The 24,572-nt window shown below is 37.7% G+C and overlaps 1 protein-coding gene across 2 annotated transcripts; it reads right to left on the minus strand.

Annotated features, from left to right (window-relative positions):
- Positions 1-1,038: 1,038 nt before the first annotated feature.
- Positions 1,039-21,506, minus strand: LOC133993836 (oligophrenin-1-like). Of its 2 annotated transcripts, XM_062432931.1 has the most exons (24): positions 21,079-21,506; positions 19,911-20,006; positions 19,273-19,334; positions 18,310-18,381; positions 16,165-16,266; positions 15,964-16,074; positions 15,641-15,745; positions 15,409-15,538; positions 15,204-15,304; positions 14,937-15,028; positions 13,622-13,700; positions 10,980-11,013; positions 10,826-10,888; positions 10,158-10,232; positions 9,505-9,589; positions 9,032-9,090; positions 8,037-8,142; positions 7,687-7,846; positions 6,661-6,808; positions 5,522-5,812; positions 4,632-4,839; positions 3,841-3,891; positions 2,787-2,835; positions 1,039-2,670 (listed from the first exon to the last, which is right to left on the minus strand). In XM_062432931.1, exons 1-24 carry the CDS (start codon positions 21,230-21,232, stop codon positions 2,665-2,667), a joined length of 2,439 nt encoding a protein of 812 aa, XP_062288915.1. In that variant the 5' UTR covers positions 21,233-21,506; the 3' UTR covers positions 1,039-2,664. The 2 variants fall into 2 exon arrangements, with proteins under 2 accessions (XP_062288915.1, XP_062288917.1); XM_062432933.1 differs by lacking the exons at positions 1,039-2,670; positions 2,787-2,835; positions 3,841-3,891; positions 4,632-4,839 and having other exon boundaries at positions 5,805-6,209.
- Positions 21,507-24,572: the final 3,066 nt, after the last annotated feature.

Here is a 24,572-nt window from a genome sequence, read left to right on the forward strand (position 1 = left end):
AACTTTTACTTCAGTTTAATAGACTCGGTCTAACTTGCATACACTGCATCAAAGCAGGGTAACAGGGAAAATTAATCATGAAGAGAAAATGTGTAAAAACAGTTAGACCATAGTAACACAAAGTTATATATAACAATCAGAAAGCATGATGCCTTTACAAAGTAGAAAGTATCAGGTTGTAGCACATTTCTATAGTAGTAGCAATGGCAGAATATGGTAAGTACTAAATATATTTTAATTCATTGTGGACATCCAGTGAACAGTGCACGCTTCAGTGAGAACACACATACTTTTGTTCTCGTGTGTGTGTGTTCCCCTATTTGGGAGTTTCGCACTTGGCCGCATATTAATTTGCTAAAGCCCCCAAGGTCATAGCAATTGGCATAAAATTATCTGGGAATTTCCCCTAGTCCCCGATGTGGGCCAACTGACCACCAAGTTCACAGCTGAGGCTGGTAGCTGTGAGGAGTCAAGGTGCAAACTGGTGGATTATATGTGGAATAAAGAGGGCTGAGGACTGAGGGCAAGGCTCTGACTGGCAATGAAGGCTGGAATGTGGTTGGAGGATTGGATGGCAAAACAAATACAATGTAAGATTACACACAAATTTTTAATACACATGGAGGTCTCCATAAGCTTAGCACAAAATATACATCTATTATTTCAAAGTGTGTTAAGACATCAAACAATCAATACTGTTGTGTCGTTTAAGAGTCATCCTAACACATTGTGCTGAAAACTTGACTTAAATGTTTAAAACCAGATTATTCCACTTTTTTATGTGCAATGTTGTAGGTGAAAAACTTACACCTACACTTTATGTCTTCACTGTTTACATGCATCTCCTGTAAACAGCATATTTGGATTGGACATGAATTGAGGTCAAACCTCATGTAGCAACATGGTTGAGGTTTAGAGAAGCTCACAGTAATAATCATAAGGTTCCATGAGGTTTGTTCAAGTATTCAATACCACAGGAAAGAGACCTGAAGAAGACAAAGATTTGAAAGTACAAGAAATTTACTAGATGGATAAAGGTGAGCAATTTCTTACAAGATTGTTTTTTCATTATTTCTTTTGTCTGTTAGTTTTTCTTAGTCATGATAGGTGAAGAGCACTAATATAGCAATGTCAGTCTGTCGGTATGTTGATGGATCCACCACTTTGGTCCAGGATCAAATATATCAACAACTGTTGGATGGACTGCCATGACATGCTGTATAGCTGTTCATATCACTCAGGATGAATTCTAAACACTTTGGTGATCCCTGGTTTCCCAGTATTTTAATTCAATATTTTGGTACTAATGTCATTCCTATCAGCCTAAGCTGTATCGTGTTTAGTGCTAATTAGCAAATGTTCACATGCTAACAGCTAAACCAAGATGGTGAACATGGTAAACATTATACCTCTTTGATTGTAATACACAGCACAGAGCAACATTAAGAATGGTTCATGTTTATTTTCCTTTTCAAAAATACAGACCAACCAGACAACAACCAAGAAATCCAAGTTGGGTTATCCAAAAAACATAAAAACAACTTTAAGTACAAAATAAACATTGGAGTGTTATTTTCACATATTAAAACATCAGCTTTGTTTCCCTTGACCTGCTTTTTAATCTCAAATATTCATTTGAGTTGCAACTAAATCAGGTAAACTCTGAGGACTCACCTGAACAATCAAACATACCTACATTAGGTAAGAAGTGACTGACTCTGAGGTCAGTAATAAGGGAATGTAAACTGGGAACTTTGTTTTAATAATTCCCAATTAAACTAATACAACTACAGGCTGACAGCTTATAGCAGAATACTTTTCCTAATGCCTCTTAAAAAGTGACTTATGTTTAAAAATAGATTTTAAATTATGACCTAAATATTCTTTATGAATGGACCAACTAAAACAGACATAAGTACTCCATAGTGTAGATCAATATCAATTTACTTGTCCCGTTCCTTTCTGCTACAAATGTAATTTTTCTCATTAGTATTTTTTTTACATGCTGAAATTAAACCTCTAGCATTTGGTTTTCTGTAAGCAGATCTACTGAATTAACTAGTTTTGTCAAGTCCATTATCTGGTCCATTTAATACAATCTAGAAATTAATATTAAGACTAATATTTCACATTTTAAAATTAATTCTATTTCATCTGATTAAGGCAATTTGAATCAGTTAGTCTACTTCTATTAGTAGATCTATTTCACACTGCTGAAAAAAGTGTTAATTATGTAGACTAAAAGTCTATATGAACCATCAGAACCAGTTACACTAGTTAATTCCTACAAATAAAATTGTCCAAGAGTCACTCAAACTATTTAACACTGTAAAATTACTAAATATTGTAACAATAATCGACTTAATTGTCAATTGAAGCGAAACAAGAAAAAAATAAGTACTTTTACTCCATTGTAACTTTGGAATAATGTTCAATCACTAGAACAATAACTTTGCATCTCGTTCAAAAGTCAATTTGCCGCTGTATCTCCTGTACAACACGAGTTTATTGATTACAAATCAAACAGAACCAAATAAATTCATTCAGTTCTATGGAGAGCCATTTCCTCCATCTATCCAGTAAGATCTGGATCGATTGAGTCCATTAGTGTGCGTCTAACAGCACATGTAGAGGTCACATGATGTGGCCTGAGTCTCCTTACATTTAATTCTGAGAAAAAAGAAAACATATTCAGTCTCAAGTATGAAAAGAAACACATTTATATACAAAAAACAAAACAAAGTATAACAATGCATAATAAACTGCAACATTACAGTAAATCTCACCTCTTTTTTGACATTTGACATTGCTGATGGTGGTGGAGAAAGTGGTGGACTAAATTAGAAGAGAGAAAAATTAATTACCAATCTAATTATGGCTCACAGCAGTTTTCCAGCTCAACCACCATCCCCCCATGATCTGCCCGAAGGCCTCTCGTACCCTTGGTAACTGTTTTGCTCAATATGCGAGATGAGTCTAACAAAGTATTTGTGGCAAGGGGTGTCAGAATTTGATATCAACTTTTTGTGCTTTGATTGAAGACATGGGACAGCTGTCATATTCGGTCCTAATTTTTTTTTCTTCATTTTTTAATGACACAGTCTGATTGTGTCAGTTCTGAAAGTTTGGAGGAAACATTGTTGGAGATCAATTACAGATGTGGATGTGGATTTGGATCGTGTTAGCTGGCGGCACAACATGTCTCCTGATTCTCATGTTTTAAATTGTGTGATTTCCATGACATTAAATTGGCAAGCAGTTATCTACCTGAAATTATCTTAAAAAGACGTACAATCATTTGGTGAAAGGTTTTGTAAACAACACTATAATTAAAAATAATTTCAATTGTACACTGTGTTGCACCCTGTGGGATAATAATTACTTAAATCACAATCTGCGCTTCTACTGTCCAAACATGAGCGTCACTTGTCAGCAGGGACCCCTCCTAACCCCTCCGCTTTGTTAATGATGTAATTGAATGCAACACTGACAGAGCAGATTACAACAAAGAGACAAACTTTCTTTGATGCAACTCCTACAAACCCTTTCCACTCAATCGTTATTTACAGCCTTCATCATTGCCTGTGCGGGGAGGACAGGACCTTAACTTGGACCATCCAAGCAAATCATGAAAGAGCAGATGTGTGTCTTTCCACCCCTTATGTAATCGTGGAATTGGCGTGGGGGGTTAACTCAGCCAAAATGTGAGAATGCGTACTTGAACTAATGTGAACTCTTTCTAACATTTATTAAGTTAATTAAATGTGATTGTTTATGGCTATTACTAATTATACCGTTTTATTCATAAAGAAAAGGACAAAGAAAATGGCTTTTACATACCTGCCAGTTTGTCTAGAAGCATTCTCAAAAAACTTTGTTTTAGAGGCAACACTGCAGAAAAAGAAGACAAATATGTTTGTATTGTAGAAACATTCATATCATTCATGTTTTAAATCTGTGAATAGAATTCTTCATCAAATCCTTTGCAGTGCAGCCGTCACCATGAATTATTTGACATTTATAACTTGGAGCAGCAAAGGCCTTTTTATATTTAACAGCAGAGATTTTTTATGTAATGCCAGGAAAACAAAAAATATAATTAATAATTTCCATGTTATTGCTTCACTTCCTGGTACTAGACATGCTGACTGACTGTCAGGATTTACACCTGTGTTTTTTCTGTAACCTTTTGTTTCCTGTTTTTCTGTTACCTCAAGATCAGAAATAAATAATCTCCTTATCTGAAGATCATTTTCTTTATACAACAGGCAAATTCTCTTTTTAGCCATGCTAGTGGCATGATGGCTCCAGGGATGGCAATGTCAGTCTGTCGGTCAGTCCACCATCATTTTGACAACTATTGGATGTAATTTTTCAGACGTCTTAATTGTTTGGTCACACAATTTAGACTATCGATGCTACTAAAGCCTTGAAAGGCCGCTCATTCGGAGACACTGAAAGTTGCACACCTGGCATAATTTCAAGGTTTCATAAATTATGAGTTCTATTGTTTTTAAATAAACTGCAGAAACAGTAGTTGGATATTAATTGGACCTTATGACCCTGTCTACTTTTTGCATACCCAAAAGTATCCCAAATAACAGACTTTTATATCTGTGAAGAGCACTTACTAGGATGTCTGTGTGCCATCGCTGGTGTTTGAACTTGGGGCCTTTTGTACAGGGGGGAGTCTGGAGAGGGGCTCTTGTACAGGGGGGAGTCTGGAGGGGGGCTCTTGTACAGGGGGGAGTCTGGAGGGGGGCTCAGGAGGCCTGACTGGAGGTCTACAAATGGCAGGTTTCTCTGTTGACCTCGTTTTGTTCAGACCATCACAATCACCTGAAAAACCATACAAACAAAAAAGCTGCATGTAATGATGCATAGGAACAAGCAACACAATTGTAGATGGGAAAATAAATGGCATGAGACCGTGATGGGTTAAGAGGCTAGAAAATAAGCTATTGACGTTGACTACTTCATCATCCATCATAAATGCCTGCAAAACATTTGATTTTCTCTTGATGACCAATTTCTGATTAATACTGTTTACTTAAACTGAACAAGCTAAAAGCAAGCCCTTATTTATTTAAAATAATAATAATTTTGGAAACCAATTAGAGATAACTTATTTCCAGAGACTCATTAATAAGAAAGGATACAGCAGTTGAACATGTTGCGGCACGTCATAACTAGCAAAAGAAGCATTACTGGCACCACCACAACAAAAAATAATAAATGTATAAATCAAATCAAGGAAAGAACATTGATTTTCATTAACTACATGCACGACGTATGGTACTCCAGATTATTTCAAGACCTGCCTGTCTAAAAACAAATGGACTATTCTCATGTGCTCAAAAATCTAACCAATACGTAATTGTATTTGAGTTTTTTTCATATGACACCATATTCCTTTGTCTTTACAGGGTGGGTTAAGTATTTTTGTTCAGCAGAGGCTAAACGCAGCAGCAGATGAACAAGTATTTAAAGAAGTTTCAGCTGCATTTATTAATCGTCGTACCTTCTCTGTTGGCCGATGTGCCTTTCAGAGTTGGTCTTCTGCTCTGGAAAGATGGCACTCGGCTCACGTAGACTCCTGACTCCCCATTTGCCGCAGAAGAAGAATCTGGCCTTTGCTTTGAATTGTCTATCTTTCCGGCATCAGAGTCTGATTGTCTGTCCTGACGATTAGGTGGTCTGGGCAGTAATGCTTGTCTCGGAGGAGGTTCTCTTGGAACAGATTTGGTCCGCTGCAGGGGGACAGGGTTTGCTGAGACTTCCCTATCCGCAATAGAGCTGTCATTCTGGCCATCTGTTACAGAGGAACAACATGAAAGTTAATGTATGGTCCTTACTATTTGGAGTGGACTCCACTGCCAAAACTTAACACTGACACAATGAATGCGATGCTGTTTTTCTATGAAGAGGAAAATGTAAATATTTTCCTCGATGATTAACTTCGTGTAAAAACTATCATGCCAAGTACAGGAAAAATGTTAAATGTTGAATTACAGTTAAATTGGTAATACAACTACTGCCACATTCAAATTATTTGTTAATGAATTAAACACAAAGTTCAAGGTTTGCATTAGTCATACAAAGCTGGTTATTTGGCTTTACCAAGTAGTAAGTTAAGAACTGGTAAATCACACAACACAAGGAGGACAAGTTGAGAATGGTCCATGGTGAATGAGAGGATGGAGTCACACCTACTTAATGAGGGGTTTAAACAGACAGAAACTGCATGATTTGACCTGAGGCACTGAAAAAAGACTAATGTTAGATAAGAAATGTACAGTATGTAAGTTTATTTGTACTTGAAATAAAATAAAATAACACCAAAAGGAATGCTGCAATAAAGAATAAGACAACAAAAATAAAGAAAGAAAAATATTTGATTTGACATTCTTTGAGAAACAAATTCATTTTACATGTTTAACTGTTTGGAGTATTTAATGGACACACACCAAATCCAAATTTTCAGTACCTCAGAAAGTGTTAAAAAAAAAAAAAAAAAGACACTGCAGATGTGTTGTGTTGCATGTCTTTCTGGACAATTTTTAAAACATTCAAAATAATCTACTGTACAGTAAGCACAGACAGGATGGCGTTATGAGGAGGATGAGGATGACAATTAGACCAGGGGAAGCTTATAATTACTCGCTGCGTGTTGGAATTGGTCAGGACTAAAAGATTGGTAGGCACGAGGTGGCCGCTTGGAGATTGTGATGGGTTGCCGCTTTCTCGGGGTGATGCGTGGAGGAGGGACAGGTGGGGCGGTGCTGTCCTCTGGCATACAACTGAAGATCTGTCATCAAAAGTCATAAGAGACATTATAGCGTTTTGGTTCAGTAACTGTGACTTCAGCTAAATACAGCCTGTAACTTGTATCATAAATGAATAATAAAGTAAATGAAAGAAAAAAGGCTAAAAACAATGGAACAATTCAAAAAATTGACAAAGTACGAATACCAAACAAGTAACCTAATGACCTGTGATAGACAAATGCCTCTGCTGCACAAAATCACATCAATTAGTTTTAAAGGAAAAGTTCAAAGGACAGAAAAAGTTTGAGGAACTTGCTTTTTTTTGCAAATAGAAAGCTACCACTCACAAACATGCAAGTCTGTATGCTAAGTATGAAGCTACCACCAGCAGATAGCTAACTTTGATTAGCATAAAGACTGGAAACCGGTAAGAAAAAGCTAGACTGACTGACCAAAGGTAATAAAATTTGCCTATCAGCACTACAGCTCGCTAAATAGCATGTATTTCATCGTTTAATCTTAATATCAAATTTTTTGTGCAGATTAAGATACAAAGTGTTAGGGAGCTTTCAAGGTGGTGGTATACAGATTTTGTTACCTTAGGACAGAGCCATGCTAGCAGCTTCACCCTGTTTCTGGTCTTTATGCTAAGCTAGGTTAGCCAGTTGTTTGCAGTAGCATCTTATCTAGCGCAGGTGAGTGTTATCAGGCTTCTAACGCAACTCTTGACAAAAAAAGGGAATAAGCAAGTTTCCAAAAATGTCAGGTCAAGGGGCAAACATTTCCTTTCCTTTTAATTCTTTGTGCTAAGAAAAATTAGCCTGCTGCTGGTGTTATCAATATAAACTTGTAATTCTCAGCAAGATTTCCCAAAATATCCCATCAGGCTAGTCAAAGGCTACATCTTCTGGAAACGTACCTTTTTGTATTCCTCAATCAGAATCTCAACAACAATATTTTGGAACTTGATGTCCAACATGGCTGCCACAGTCTCCTCTTTTGCTCTCATCAGCGTGGGTCCGAAGATAACTGCCATGTTTGAAGGGGTCATACGGTTTTCTTCACTGTGACTGCATACACTGTCAATGAACATCAAATTGGCTTGAATAAAATGTAACTTAACTGTTGGCACAGGCAGTAACACATTATCTCAGCTCATTTCATAAAGACAGCATGAGGCTCTGTAACCTGTGTATGAAACATGAGGTGATTCATAACGTAAGAGAGCAGGAAAAACAGTAAATCACAACAAAGTTTGTTAGCACTTACTTGACCAAATGTTTAATAAGCATCTCCAGCATCTCCCGATTCTTCTCTGGTAGTTTGTAGGTCAGGCAGTGAATTTCACTTAGTCGAACGTCCAGATTATCTGACTCTTTTAGACAAAAGATATCAATGTTAAGTAATGGATTAATGAAAAAAAGGTCATGCAATATGGACAGTTCATCTGTAGACCAAAATCATAAACATGTTGTAAAAGTTCTCAACAACTTAAAGAAAACACCAGCTTGACAATAAAAATCCCCAATATTTCTTTACAAGTAAATACTGTAAGTAAGGAAAGGACTTGTTTTCACTGCGATGGCTGGTGACCAATAAAAAAAAATGTGTGTAACGTAAAGTGTAACAAGGATCCCCCATTCACCCAATGAATGTCATTTTCCAGGAAACTGAAGCCACCGGTTGTCTTAAATACCAACTGTAACATCCTGACAGAATGAGGCTGATGCTATTAAACTCTTTGTGTTCTTAGTTTTACAACAATGTTGCGTGACAGAAAAAAACAAACGAGACTCAGATTTACTTAAATGTCTTCCAGACTTATCTATGGTTGCGTGTTGAACTGCTGGACCTGCAACCTGTGTCATGTAAATGTCCAAATGCCTATTTCTTACATGTTGCAGTCAAGTCATAATAAAAACACAGACTATCTAAATATATATCATCTGAAATGTGCGTTTTCTGAGCCTCTACTCTAGTCTTAGCCTATAAAAATATGAACAGTCAATATTCAATCTACAGACAGACACTATGTGATGATTTTATAAGATATAATTTTTCAATATTGCATGCTAACAGGTTAAAACAAATTTGAATCACAAAAGCAACCTTTCTCATTCCTGTGAAATGGAACACTTTTTAAGATGATGTTGTGGCACAACACCCAGTCTAGATTCAAGAGTAGAGTTTAAAAAGGAGGCACACATAATGCATTCATGACCTCCCCGGTCTTACAGTGGGATAATTTACAAAATATGTCTTACTTGCAGCGCACATGAGGTCTCTGTGCAGACTGTAGGTCATCAGAGGTTCAGAAAGGCTCCTGCAGGTAAATACAGACAGTCGTAAACACATACTGTACAAGAACATGCTGCAATATAACTCACCACATCAAACACAAGGAGGTCAAACAGCAGGACTCGGTTACACAATTACAGTAGAACGCACTCAGAGGGCACATCCTCTGTCAAGGCTGCATTTGTTCTTTTAATAATAGCAAAAAGTGTTTTAAAATGTGCATCTGGATCCAGATCTACATATATTGATACACATTGTATTGTATTAGTTGTAATTTAACTTAAATTTATATTAAAGGTAAAGTAAAGAACAGACATTCAGATTTGATAATTATAACAATGTCAGTTAAGAGCAGTCACAGATCTGAAACTATAGTGTTTTTACTACTTTTGTTCTGTGTCTCCCGTTATCACGTATGTCTGTTCACACATAAACACACCTTAGATAAAACTTCAATGCACTTGTGATGGTTTTAACATCCCAGTCGCTGCCCTGGAGAGCCACATCTCCAGTGTTTGAGGGACCTATGAAAGAGCAAACCAAAAACAAACAAACAAGAAATATTCAATGTCGCTAATTTTAAATCCTACATAAACAAATCTGAAAATCAGCTCAAATTAGTATCTTAACTGATCAGAGTAATTGAAAATAATTAAACTTTAATTCTAACTTCAAGCCCTGTTCTTTGTCCCCACCAATGCTGCACTATGATCACCAGCTAGTTGCTAACTTTACCTGTCGGTTTTTAGAGCTTTTTCACTTTAATCAGCTTACTGATGCCAAAAACAACTATGAGAGCATTGAGTGATTCAGAGGAACATCAGAGTTGGGTGTTGATTCTATGAGTTTGTCATCATCTGCATTTTGGTGCATTGTTATAAAAATACTGCTTGCAGCCACTTTAAGGCAGAACTCTCCAGAGTGGGTGTACTATGACTCAGCAGACTGCTGATATTTCCTCGTCATTCATATACTCATGAATCACAACAGCTGCAGAACCTGTTAAGTTATGCAGTCAGGTAGGTAAGTGCGATTGAGGAGAACATAGTGAATGGACAGATGTAGAGCAGGTTCACAGGCTTATTTCCTTACCAAAGAAGGCATTTAAAAGCTTCTGCACTTGGATGTTGCTGCCAACTGTTCGGTACACTCCTTCTTGTGTAACTCCTGGAGAGAGGAGAATGGGGAGGTAAAAACAAAAGGGAGTATACCCTGGACAAATACAGTGCAATGGAAATGTACCACATGCTTCTCTTCAGAGGCTGCAGGGGCCAAAATTAAAATACAGATGTTCTTTCCTGATTATGAACGCTTCATTGCCCTACTTACTTCGAGGCTGTACAATGTTGCACGCTTGGATCATGAGTCAAATTACATGCTTATGATTTGAGTACTTAATTCCATCCTTGTAAGATAAATCGCTGGAGAAAGATATTGTGACTTTCGGATTATATGGTTACATCTCACTTCAAGACAAGTTTGAAATATTGAGCTTTAAAGTTTTCAGCATGCATGGAGTGAAGAGGTTTGTTAAAGATATGATAGTAAAAAAAGACCTTAATAAACCGGGATAAGCATGTGATGATTTAAACTCTATTAAATCTGAAAAAGACAACTACTTGTATTGAAACAATTATTTCCTTAAGGGTGCATGTGGCTAGCAGGAATGGCATCAAAATGTAACCTATGACTTAACTACGCCCCCTAAGGGCAAGTAAGCAAACTACCAAAACTAAAGATATATGCGGCAAAACTTTTACCTTTTGTTTCAATGTAGTTGATGCACTTTCTCACAAACTTAAATCCAATCTCGTTCAGTTCCACTGTGAAAGTAAAAAGGCAAAAAAAATTAAAGGCTAAACTTGTAAGTGTTAAATCATGAATTCTTTTTGAGGGTAATGATGACTGACTTACTTTCAGCTTGCTTGTGAATTGGGGAATGATAGATCTGAAATGAAAAAGAATGTCAAAGTAAAGTGAAGACTGCTATATGGAAAAATCTACACCTGGCCTTCAATATGTCAGTGGGATTTATGAGCACGGCTTTCTTCAAACTGAAAATGAGAGAAAAACAAAAGATGATGATGGCGAAAGGGAAACTAACCTCCCAAACACACAGAGAGGTTCCCGGATGATTTATGGGAATATTAGAACCATTTTCCAGTTAAAAGTTAGCCATATGAGCACTCTTAAGTTACATAATAGTAATGGAAACAGAAAAAAGGATCAGGAAGCAAATAAAGATCATTTAGTTAGTTTAGTTAAACTGTAATATTAAAACCAACTTGTTTGCAACAGAAAATACAGAGATTGTCACCAGTATATCACACCTAGAGCATCCAACTCAGGAATGAATGTGATACTGTCAGATATGGAGGGTTTTATATCAAAGCTTTGTCTAATTCTTTGCCTAAAATAACAGATTTTTTTTCAGTCAGTTGTCCTCCCACTAATAGACGTCAGAGGTCATGGTCAGCTACAGAGCAGCTGCAGACAGAAGAGTCTTGTTTAAGGACTCCACAGCTGGATGATTGTTTGTTGTCGCAGGGTGGTTTAAGTGTGAAATATCGCTGTTAAACCCTGTTAGGTTATTTGTTACTATTTAAACCCGGGAGTAGAACAACTACATACACACTCTGACAAACAGATATGACGGATAGATTAGTAGCTTTGTTTTGGTAGGAAATTACTTAGATTCTGAATCTGATCTTTCGACACAGACATAATAAAGATACCATTCAAGAAAGGAATTAGACTGAAAAACTGAGCTTTGTTTCCAGTAGCTGAATGTTTGTTTTCATTACAGTCACTAAAAAGCCACTATGCCAATTTGCTTAGTCTGATTGTCCAATTCAGAGTTAGGAGAAGCACATGTATGTGTTTTCCTCGTTGTCCTACACTTTAATGCCAAATACTTTTAACATATTAAGTTTCAGTGGAAAGTGAACAAAGAGAAGCCTTGAAATTAGGTAGAAGCACATTTGTCGTTTTGGCACAAAGGTTCATGAAATCAACCACTTCTTGGTTTGTAGATGTGACACATTGGCCAAAACAGAGACTTGTGGGTAGGCTAAATGATCAGGACTGTAATGAACCAGCTGGCAGACTTTAGAGACCAGTGTCAGCCTGTTTTTATCTCCAGAGCCCATAAGGTTGAACCAAAGGACCTCTGAAATTAGTGTGTGTCTACTCTCAGTCAACATATGTATGACGATAGGAAAATGGTGCCAAATGAGTGCCACTGTACATTCAATTTACAGTAGAAGAAAATTTCCGTGCTTTCAGAGCAAAGTTCTGGGCACAAGAGAGTTACGATTAGACAATAGAATATGAGGAAGTTTCAAAAGATGCAGAAACATCCCTGATTTTAAGCTGATAATAGTATGCAGAGACAAATGCTGAGTGTGATAAAGTTGAGAGATTCAATATAGCAAAAGCTCAGAGGACAGAAGTATGGTGCATTGGACCTTCAGAATATTTGGACGGAGTGGGTGGAGAAGCTCATATGAAATGTTCATGATGTACAGAAATCACTGGGGAAGTTGCACAAGAAGAGGGCACTGAAAAGTGTTCCTTCTGTTATTTTCACATCCTGTGGCAGTATTTGTTTTGTCCCCAACTCAGGAGGTTTTCTCACGTACCACTAAACCACATCAGCCATTCTGAACTGTCTGATTCGAAAAAGGTCTGACGAGAACTGCTGAGAGTCCAAAATGAGAAAAAATACTGTTTATGGCTACAACCAAAAAAGGAACTAAGAATGTCTTAACTTTTGCTAATGAAGCAAGTTGGTATTCTATAGCAGAAAAACTGCTGAATACAGAGACAGACGATGTGAGCACTAAAGTCTGGCCGATCGAATAGTCTACAGGGAGGTCTAGAGCTAAAACGCCCAGTTACCATTGACACCTAAACATTATCGTAAAGGTAAAAAAAAGAAAGAAAAAAAAAGCTAATGGTGTGAATTCAGCCATGCTGAAAGGGGCTATTAAGACCAACAGGGTGCCATTATTTAGCCATACTGATGGAGTAATGTACCAAGCAAGCTTCATTTAATCATTCACACATCTGAACAAAGGTCACGACTGAATTGTCGTCTGGCTTGCATGGTGGATTAACAAATAAACATGAAAGCCATGACATTGTTTCCCTAAAAACAAACATATAAAAACCATTTAAATCAGCACACTGCTTTGTAAACAATGGTTTTTTTTCTCTCCAGGGTTCAGCAGATTGATTTTGTGACGATAAAACACATTTAAATGGGTGCGATTCAATTAAGAAGCTGTAAGTGACATCAACCTTGATAATAGGGGGTCAGATTTAACAACCTGCCAGCATATTAGGGGATTTTATAAAAAACTGCTTTGGATGGACTATGATATTCAGATTGGAAATAGAAACTGGTCTTGGCAACTGTATGTGTCAACTCTGAAGCTATGTCAGCCGTCTTACTGTAGTGACTGACTTCACTGTAAATCTTTTGGCATTCATTTTCACAGGAAAGCAAAAGTCATATCTAGTAATAGAATAATCTAATAATAAAAAAAACTCACTGGCTCTTTTCCATCCATGGCCTCCATCCACAACTTCCTGTCTCCCTCCGAAAGAGCCTGGAAAGTGACGGGGGTGTTTCTATGGAAACAGTAACAAATGCCATTTAAGAGGCAAAGGTTGCAATTAAATTATTAATTCTGAAAATGCACTGCTACAGCATCCAGCCATTGTGAACATTCAGCTTTTTTTTTTTTAAAGCTTTTCCATGTCAAGTATCATATATTTCTCACAGCAAAACAATGTGGACAAAATAACAGGAACACCACATTAAGAAGAACAATCTCAAATGAACTTTGATTAAACCTTATTTGGCGATGGTGGAAGTAGAAAATAGATGATGCATGAGAAGATGATGAAAATCCATTGTTGTAATCAGTCTACGGCAGAGGAAACAGAATCTGGTGCCAAATATTACAGCTTGTAGGCTACTGAATCAATTGTTAACTAAAACAACTGTGCTACAAGTTTGAAGCTCTTTTTGCCAAATGCACCATTCAACCAACTACAAAAACTTTTTTAAATAACTCTTATATCAACTTTAACAATTGCACTGATAACACTGATATCCACAGGAGCCCCCCATTTTTGGCAAAGAAGATCCAAAAGTGTTTTTAAGCTTTCACAAGTGGCTGTTTTAATGCTTTGTGTTTTTAAGCTGTTGCATGTTTGAATTACACACCTGAAATGGCCAAACCAGCAGTTCATCCATGCTGTCTATTACTGGAGCAAACTAGGAAGGTCAAAGGTCAGGGTCAGGTACTCATACTGGGAGCACACTTTGCCTTCAAACATCCTGAGCTGACATCATTATCTTCTGCATTAGACAGCACTGCCACCTTGAGTCTGTCAAACAGCAGACCCCTCATGTTGTTGTTCACGTCGCACAATGGCACAAATGAGTTGCTAAGCATTCACAGACACTTTCAAGCACTTAATGCATAATGCAAACCACTTTTTAAACCTTTAAAGACACCCTGTCGACATTCAAGCATTTCCACAAATTTCAAGTAACAAACCTTGAATATGACAGAACAGCCTATGGCTAAAGTGTCTTTTAAAATGGTTCTTGTTCTGAGTGACCTGCATACGGTATATAAATATGAGCTTGTTGTGTTCCTTCCCCTGAAATCACTGGCTTTGCCATCTGTTTCCAGCACCAGCCCCGTTGCTTAGGGATTGTTTGGGCTACAGTCCATTTAGCCCTCACACTGTGTCCTTGTAAACCACCTGTTCACCTCGCCGCCTGAACCTGTTTATCCCACAAGGCTTTTGTATTGCCTCATCTCACAGTCTCTCAGATTTGTTTGCACTAACCTCTCGTTTGTTTCCACGTCAAAGCAAAAGCGCTTGTCTATGGATTCAGTCTTCCGGCGGATGCAGTATTTCAGTGTCAGCTGCGTAGGGCCCTGCAGGGAGAGAGGAAAAGTTGGAAAGTGGTTGGCTATGTGTGATGGAGACGACGACAGTAGGGCAAGTAGTCTGAGGATATAAACTGCCTATAGATACAATGGATGTCAAACCATGATAAGAAGTAATAATTATGATAATAATGAGTAGTAATAATAATTTTCGGAGGAGCACCTGTTTAGTTGTAGGTTTCTGTTCACAAGGTACCATGACCAGCAGTCTCCCCTCCTTGTGATACTTGCAATAGTATTTTACCCATGACACGCCCAGAGCCCCTGTTTGACGAAAGCATAGAAAACAGGACTAGCCTTGTCAGCTCTGGCAAGTGAGGGAATTCAAGCAAGCTCGTACAAGCTTCAAGCTTCTGTAGAGCACTTACACTTCTCCTGACAGTACAGGTAACCCTCCATTGGAAGAAGACTGTGCATTTTACTGATCTGAGACGGGTGTTTCATTCTTTTCATCAGCTCCTCCATCTCCTCGCGAGTGCTCTCATAGTGGTTCCTTGTCTGCAGGCAAAACCAGACAGTACTTAAGAATCATATGGACATCCAATTAAAGGATATTAAATCTGGCTAATGTCATCATTCGTTACCAGAGACACCACTTACGTTCTGCAAGCTGAGCTGCAGCTCTTGTTTGTAAGGCATGAAGTCCTGAGTCATTTCCACTGTCAGGTTATTGAGCGTTAAAATGCTGTGTAGAAATGCCAGCACCTGTCCAACCAAAGCATGAATTACATACTTAAAAAACAGTAGAGAACGGGCAAAATAACAGAACTGCTGCCATAAAAAATGGATGAGTGACTACTTTGATTTTTCTTATTCTGTCATCAAGCTTTTTTCCTCTAAAGAGTACTGTGTATTTCCTAGATCTCTTTTTACATGAGTGCGGTAACAAAGAGGAAGAGTGGGATACCACAGGCGACACTCACCGGCTCCACCACATCAAACTTCTTCCTGTCCTGCACCTGATGGATCTGGTACACATACTCCACTGAGGAATCATAGAAGTTCACTCTCTCTTTGTCCAAGAGTTCATCAGCCTGAAGTGAGAAAAAAGTACATTTTAAAAAGCAGCACTGTGACACTGTCAATTCAATTCAACATTTAACCACAGAAGTGATGCAAAATACCTCTTGAAGTTGAGTCTCTTTCTTCTTGGCAGAAAGATTCAGATGTTTGTCTAACTGCGAGTAATATTTTTCACTCTCTTTCTCGAACTTCTTTTTCTTTTCCTGCAGGACAGATTTGTTAATTGTGAAAATTAGAGATTACGGCATGATTACATCAAGATTTCTTTTTTTTATCTGGCATAGCGTGAGTGAAAGACAAAAAGTGCAAAAAAAAGTAAAGAATTAAAATAATTGTAACTACAATATACTGAGATATACACCAGGAGATACTGTTGAACTCTTTGGAGCTCTCTGATGGACAAACTACAGTATAAAATAGAAATACTTTTTCTAAATCACCTCAAACATATTTTTGGAATTTCTGTATTTGATTTGTTATTACTTATCAAACAACATTTATGCTGTTTATATATAAGCTAATATCAACCAATAAGTAAAAAGAACAGTCAGGTAAAAGTAAAAGATAAACAGTTAAAATACTTAGCTAAAAGTGATACACCATTAAAATAGTTAGCTAAAAGTAATAAATGGTTAAAAAAAAAGAAAAAACAAAAAAAGCTAACAGTAATAGTGCAAAAATAGCAAAACAGAACATTAATGAATAAACTGTTGAAATACCTATACACAGTTAGAGCAGTTAAAATAGCTATAGGTTATGGATGACAAGTTAGCTAAAACTAATAAACAACTAAAATTGTTGACTGAAAGCAATAAGTAATAAACAGTTAAAAGTGTTAGCTAAGGAGTGCAATTGGTAGCCGACTTGTTCCCACGCATGCCACAAAATGGCAGTGTCCCAGGTTTGATTCCGGCAAAGGAAAACTAAAACTAATAAACAGTTAAAAGGGTTAGCTAAAGGTTAATGGATAAACTGTTGAAATAGTTAGCCAAAACTAATAGAACAGTTAAAAGTGTTAGCTAAAGGTAATGGATAAACTGTTGAAGTAGTTAGCTAAAACTAATAAACAGTTAAAAGTGTTAGCTAAAGGTAATGGATAAACTGTTGAAATAGTTAGCTAAAACTAATAAACAGTTAAAAGTGTTAGCTAAAAGTAATGGATAAACTGTTTAAATAGTTAGCTAAAAGTAATAAACCGTTATAACTGTTGGCTGAAAGTAATGGATAAAGGTTGAAATAGTTGAATCTCTGCCGCAAGTGAAGCAGTACAAATACAAACTTGCGAAAACCACAAGTAAACTAAACATTAGTTACAGAGCACTCCGTTTAAAATCAATGATTTAATGAACACAAACATTTTGAGTCATATCTGTTATATCTGGCAAGTCAGTGGGAGTATGTCAGATAAAATAAGTTGGGAACCACTCGCCTAGTTTTTTTTTTCACTGTTCTCTTGATTTCGTTTTAGTACATCATCTGTTTATGTACTTTTAAGCAATCATACCCATTTTTGTTGTGGAAAACAGATTTTCTTAAACAGTTCATTATTCTGTTGAAGTTAATAGTACTTGTAAAATACTTAACTGAATACACTGCAATATTTAATTAGAGTTGGTTGGAACAAGAAAAGAATTTGACATAGGTTTTCAAACAATTTGCCAGAAGATATGTTTTTAATATGAATGTCTTTTCAAAGGCATCTGTACCTGCAATTTTCATGTATATTTCTATACCATTTTTATATATCATGATAATTTATAGATAATTATTGGCAAATCCCAACTCGTTTTGGAAAGCGGTTGGTTAATAAGTACACAGAGAGAAAGAAACCTCTCAGCATAACGCCCAAATGTCAAGCTAAATAATCAAGATAATATCTCGTAGAGTTTCCTGATAACAACTTAAAAAGCAAAATATATTGTTGGAGAAAGAGTGCACAGGAGGGCCACCTTTGAAAAACATGAGCTGTTCTTAAAAACTACTTGACTTCATTGTTTACACATATAATAGATTGATACGCAGATTTGAGGAAGTAGCTCATAACATCCTGTTTGGCATGTGTCAGTGGCTCAGGAGGGCATGTATGTTGTATAATTCTGTTATTTCCAGTGCATAGAAACAGATTAGACTATACACAATGAAGCAGAACAGAGCTTCCAGCAATGAGTCATGAATTTTAATATTTTGGCTCACAGGAATAAGTCACACATCCCTTACAGAGCAGAGGATCCCGTAAAAATACTCACTTTTGTTACTCCTATTTGCTCCTTCCTGAACTTTTCTAACGGCTTGATGAGCAGATCAGAAGCGTTCTGCACCTGTACAGTAAAACATGGAGCAGCTATTACTGCGATTACAATTTAAAATACACACACACTGTAATTACCATATGTGGAACACACCCTCTAAACATAGTGTTTGTAGATAAATTGTACATCATGTGAGGCAGAAATATGTTTTTAAAACTTTGGAAATAATATTTTACGAGTGACTATAAAAATGTATCCTTCATAACTGATGATGAATGATGAATAACTGCTCCCAGCCAATGCAGCTCTTCCAAAACACTGCAGGCATAATTTACCATTTGACCTCTGGTTTTAAAATTAAATGAGCATCCAGAAAACCCAGTCTAACAGGAACTACTGCTAACACATCACATACAGTACACTGGCATGACTTAATTGCTGAGGTGCAAAGATGAGTGTATCTGAATTCATTAGGCCTGAAAAAAGAGGAAACTGTATGTAAAAACTGTGAATATGTATGTGCGGGTTATATTACAATATTAAAATGCTAGATAAGAAAATATTGTGTATTGTCAGCTTGAACAAAGGTAATATGGAACCGTTAACAAAAGGGAACAAGAGAACTGAGAACCGTTAGAGGAAATGAAAGCACAATTATAAACAGAATTGCCCATAGCAGTTTCACATGAGGCCACACATTTAGACACAGAGTATCTAGGTGTGTTTCCTGTGAAACTGAATAAATATAATTCCACTGATGGAATACCTAGTTTATATAAAAAGGCGTTGAATCCGCATCAAAACACACAGAAAGTTCAAATTTGCATGCATGTTAGTTTGCCTCATCAGAATGTGCCAATGTGCCAGCTTTTCCTGCAGGATGCGTTAATTTGGTTTCTGATATCTAATGAGGGTCAAATAGGATGTAGAGTCTGGAGTGGAGGAAGTTGATAACCCTACCAACATCATCCTGTCATCCTCCACTTCCTGCAGGAGTCCAGCAAACTCCTGGAACGACTGAGCTGAGGAGGAAAACACAGAGACGAAGATAAGAATGAAGACTTTGCACCTTCTTAACACGACTGTCTGATACAGGAAATAAACTTGGCAAAGACCACAAACACAACACACTCATTCAAGTGGTTACAAGTGTGCATTAACATAGATTCCTGTACCTTCCTGTAATATTTCCAGTTATTTTTGTATACACACATTTAGTTGTATGTCATGAAGCTTTAAAGACAGTTTAAAGTTTCTGTTTTTCCAAACCATTTTGTTTCCTGTTTGACCACATTCAACTTGTGAGGAATTACTAAGCGACCACAAAAAAAAGTTCTTTTCCACTGAGGTCGTATTTGGGAAGTCTTTTTGTACTTTTACTGATGAAGTACTCTTTAATAACAAATTCAAGATATTTGTGACTTGCTCCATTCTACGCTGAGAGTGTTATTCTCCATACTGTATCAATAAACAGAACCTCCTGCTGGAATTAGGGCATGAAATGATCTGCAAGTTCTCTTAAAGTCTGTTTATCAGCATGACTGTAATAGCCAATAAATATAAAGTGTGTATTTAGTGGAGTGTCTGTGTTATCTTACCAATGTTAATCTCATCATCTGTCAAGGAGTCACCGATGAAGTCGAACTGGAACGCACTGAGAGTCTGGGAAAACTTCTGAACTGCCACAGAATAGCCTATAAAAAAGAAACAAGATGTAGTTCTTTAAAAACATTTTAAGGGAGCTCTAAATTGCTGCAATATACAATTGATCTTTTTCTAATATCACCAAACTCTCATTATTTGAACACAGTTCATGATTATTGTGACAGTGTTGCGTGTTTCTTTCTTCCCCTAGTAGGAAGGTCTGAAGCATATAGACAGCCTTGGCTGGGTTCAGCAGCACAACAGCAGCGGTCTATGCAATATAATTTCCTTCCTAGTATGGATTTTCTTCCCCTTAACCAATTCTCTGTCCCCTTGAATATGTTTACTATATTTTGTGTATTTTATCAAGCTTTATGTACACATACAAGCACATGGCAAAAACATGCATATTTCACAACCTTAACAGCTGCAGATCAGTGTTGAAACTGAAGATGTCCTGCAGTAAATCACATCCTGATTATTAGGAAGTGAGATAAAAATTTGACTATTGTGAGTACGTCTTGGTGCAGTTTACCCCAACAACAGGAACTCGTGACCTCTGGCTATTATCTGAAGTGAATAGACCACCCCTACAATGACTGTTTCTGTCTCTGAGGTGAAAAGCTTGTCGCTGGTGATTTGGACAGCAGAATGCTAGCTTGATGAGTCAAACAAAACAAACAGTGTCCCCCCTTCATGGGTGCCACACTGACCCAAATATATGCATCTACTGTACTGTATGCTGTCACTGGCTGTGGTCCATACTATCAGCTGGACTGGTTCCACAATACAACCAGCAGCAGAGAGATGAAACACAGAGGAGAGGTGGGAAAGAAACAAAACACAACACATGGTTAGATCCTGCATCCTGCTATAAGAAACAGCTGCTGTGCTGTTTAAAAACAAACAGACTGGCCAGTCAAGCTGTACATCTGCACCAGGATCCATGGCTGTTTGGTCTTGTCCCAGGGGAGCACTAGCACCTCCCTGAATGTGCCTCTCCCACCCACACACACTGATGCTGTAGGCCCCTCACACAGGCCCAAATGATGCTCAACATTTACATGCAAAGTGCAAACACTCATTACTAATGTAGAGACGTGGGAGATGAGATCTGCTTACCCTTGATTGCAGTGATAACACTGTTTCCATCTTTTATCAACTCTTTGAGAAATTTGCTGGATCTCTCCAGCTCCAGTTCATAACACTTAAGAGTCTCCCTGAAGTCCGGACTGTCCAGATAGCACTCACTAAACTCCAGAGGAGGATGCCCCATCTTATGGACGGCTGGCTTTTAGACAATAGAGGTAGTGAAGTAGTTTTAGTGAGCCACGCAGCCTACGCTCGTCTACAGCTCAGTGGTCATTTCTGTTGCATATTCTCATCTGTTCAGAAGAACCATGGTGTCCGTGGGAGCCTGCAGCGGCCGCTCGTAACGTACGAAGTGCACAAAACCACGAAGAAAGCTCGCTTTAAAACCACTTCCTTATTTTGGTCGCCTGACGCGCTGTTTAAACTCTTATTTAATTGTATGCAGCTCCTCGTTGCCACTTTTTCCTCGTTGCAGAGTCGTGATTAGAAGAGCGGCTACAATCCCTGTTGGACGCGTCCCATTCCGAAATGCTTCATACTTTCATTAATCTTCATTCGCTCCTTTATCTCGATTTAAAGCCAAATGTTGTTTGCTAAAATCAACAATGCGCTTTCAACCCACCGAGAAGCCATTAAAAAGTAATTTATTTCTATCAGAAATATTATTCACATCCTCAAATCCCATATCTGTACGTACAGCGATAAGCAAAGCGGAATGGGACGTAACCAGCTGGCTATGGGCTTTCCAAAAAATCTTCCCCCTTTCCACACCCAGGAGGCTCTTAAAGCGGCCGCAGCACAGATAGTAAATTGTGTGTACACTGCTGCTTTCGGGTGCTGTCGGAAATTCCTAAATTTAATATAATGTTTAGACAATTGTGCTCTCATAAATGGGGCAAAACAAATCAGTAATAATAACCGTGAAAGTGGGATTCAAAAGACAATACTATCCTTATGTCAATATTTATTTACAATAATAATTATGTATACGGATAGTAGAGATAGATGAATAGATTATTTATGTGACAAATTAAAGGAAAAACTGGTGCAGGTCTGAGTGCTTGACCCCTACAGTTCGGGGATCCGGTGACTCTGTTATGCCGTGGGGAGAAATTTTGCTGGCATGGTTTCGGTCCACTTGTCCTCTTAGGGGGAAGGGTCACTACAAATCAATACGATGAGAACATTTCTATCCTGATGGCAGTGGCCTCTTCCAGGATGACAATCAATACGATGCTTCCTTCACTGAATGGTTTGATGAGTATGAATATGATGTTAATCATATGCTAAGGCCTTCACAGTCACCAGATCTCATGTTAATCATATGCTAAGGCCTTCACAGTCACCAAATCTTAACCCAATTAAAAACTTATGGGATATTTTGGACCAACCACCACCATCATCAAAACACTAAATGAGGCAATATCTTTTGGTGTTCATCCCTCCAGCAGAGTTCAGAGACTGTAGAATCAATGCTGAGACACACTGAAGCTGTTCTTGCAGCAGGTGGCCCAACAGCAAACACTTTATATTGTTTTTTTATTTAATTTGTCACCCGTCTCTTGTCTTTCATTTACTATCAAATAACCTTTATAATAAAATGTATTTGTGTTGCATATTTTTTTTTTTAAATGAGGTGATACTCATGTTTAACTTATAGAGCAGATATAGTAAAGAAACTTCATATATGACATATTTTAAATGGGAGAAGTGGTGCACCAAAGCAATGGTTCATTCAATAAAACTCTGGACACCACATTTCTGAAAAGGAGAGCACTGGAGGCACATGATTTTAAATTCAGAGCAGCTCACAATACAGACACCTGCATGGACATGTTACGTGTGGACTCTTGAACATATCACGAGAACCATGTGATTATTGCACAGTGAGACAGCTCACACCTGCATGTGACTGGGTGTGTTCCTGCACTCATGACATGACCTGTTTTTGTTGCACAGGCAACGTCACCAGATTTAGCTTGCAGCGCACAACTACAGTAATGCATGATATTTTGACCTATATACAATGTAGACATTAATCTAAAACTATGATATATGTAATGGTGAGACTATTAGAGATAGAAAAAATACAATAACAGTACCTCACTATGAATCCTATTTTTACAGCAGTCTTTTAATCAGTTATTATCTTCACACAAACAGTTTTCTCTTGTGAGACGTCTGTTTGCTAATGTTGGATTTGAGGAATATAGAGATAACAAGCTGCTGCTGGATTAATGTCACACAATATCAGAAGTAAGACAGTGCTCCAATTGAACTGTTTATTCATGCATTGCGTGTAAGTTTCAGGCAGACGTCCAAGCACTTTCACTCTCACCTAAGACTGAATTCACTGAGGAGCTTTCACCTCTGCAAAGCAGTCATTTCTTATATGCTGCAATAACAGATAATCACCTCCAGATGTCACCCTGCAGACTGAACTGAAGGAGAGGCTTGTCCTCCAAGTACACACACACACGTTTGTCTTAATATTCTTATGAGGACACTCATTGACATATTGCATTCCCTAGCCACTTACCCTAATCTTACACATCACAACTGAATGCCTAAACCGACACTCACCCTAAACTGAATTCGTACACACACACACACACACACACACACACACACACACACACACACACACACACACACACACACACACACACACACACACACACACACACACACACACACACACACACACACACAGGCAACAAACACAAATTTGTATCCACCAACAAATGTACAAATTTGAGTTAGTCAAACAGTAAGTTTGTAAATATGCCCAGGGCTGCAAAAAAATCACTGTCACTACTATTCATATAGCTCACTGATAATTGTTTCCAGGGATGGAGATTTGATCAGTTTAGTAGGAAGCTCTGTGTACTTTAGGTCAAAAATACAGCCCATCACTAGGATTAAAGTTTTTTGCTCATTTAATTTTTGCCTTCAGCTACAAAAACAACATTAGGGGTGTTAGATGTGTTGCAGAACAGGTCATGAAAGATATTAAATCCTCCTCGCATCACACAGGAATGTTTGCACATAATTACACATCTTGCTAACACCCATCTGACAGCAGCAGCAATTAGATCAACAGTAAAGTGGAGTCTTGCAGCCACTCAAAATATGTGCATCAGAGTGAAGTGCAAAGTGCATCAGTGACAGTCTTTAGTATTATTTGATTGGAGCCCATTACATGGGTTGTATACTGTAGATTGTATTGAAGCACATGAAAGATTGGAACCATATACATTCATATGAATTAAGATGGTATAGGAAATAAGGCACAAATGTTTAGGGTCGAATACATTTTTATTAAGATTGACATTTTGTAGACATTGTAGCTACCTCTCCGCTCTCCTCCTCTAGTTTGGTTACTTCGGCATGATGAATGATATTTTGATTGTTGTGCTCCCTATACTGTGGTAGGGTTTGAGGTCAATGACAGTGACAGGCTGTAAAAGGCTGCTGGTTTCCATCAAGCGCGTCTGTGGTGTGTTTGTTGTTGGTGAAATAAA

Source organism: Scomber scombrus, chromosome 14 (genome assembly GCF_963691925.1).
Source record: "Scomber scombrus chromosome 14, fScoSco1.1, whole genome shotgun sequence".
In the NCBI taxonomy this organism is placed as follows: Eukaryota; Metazoa; Chordata; class Actinopteri; order Scombriformes; family Scombridae; genus Scomber; species Scomber scombrus.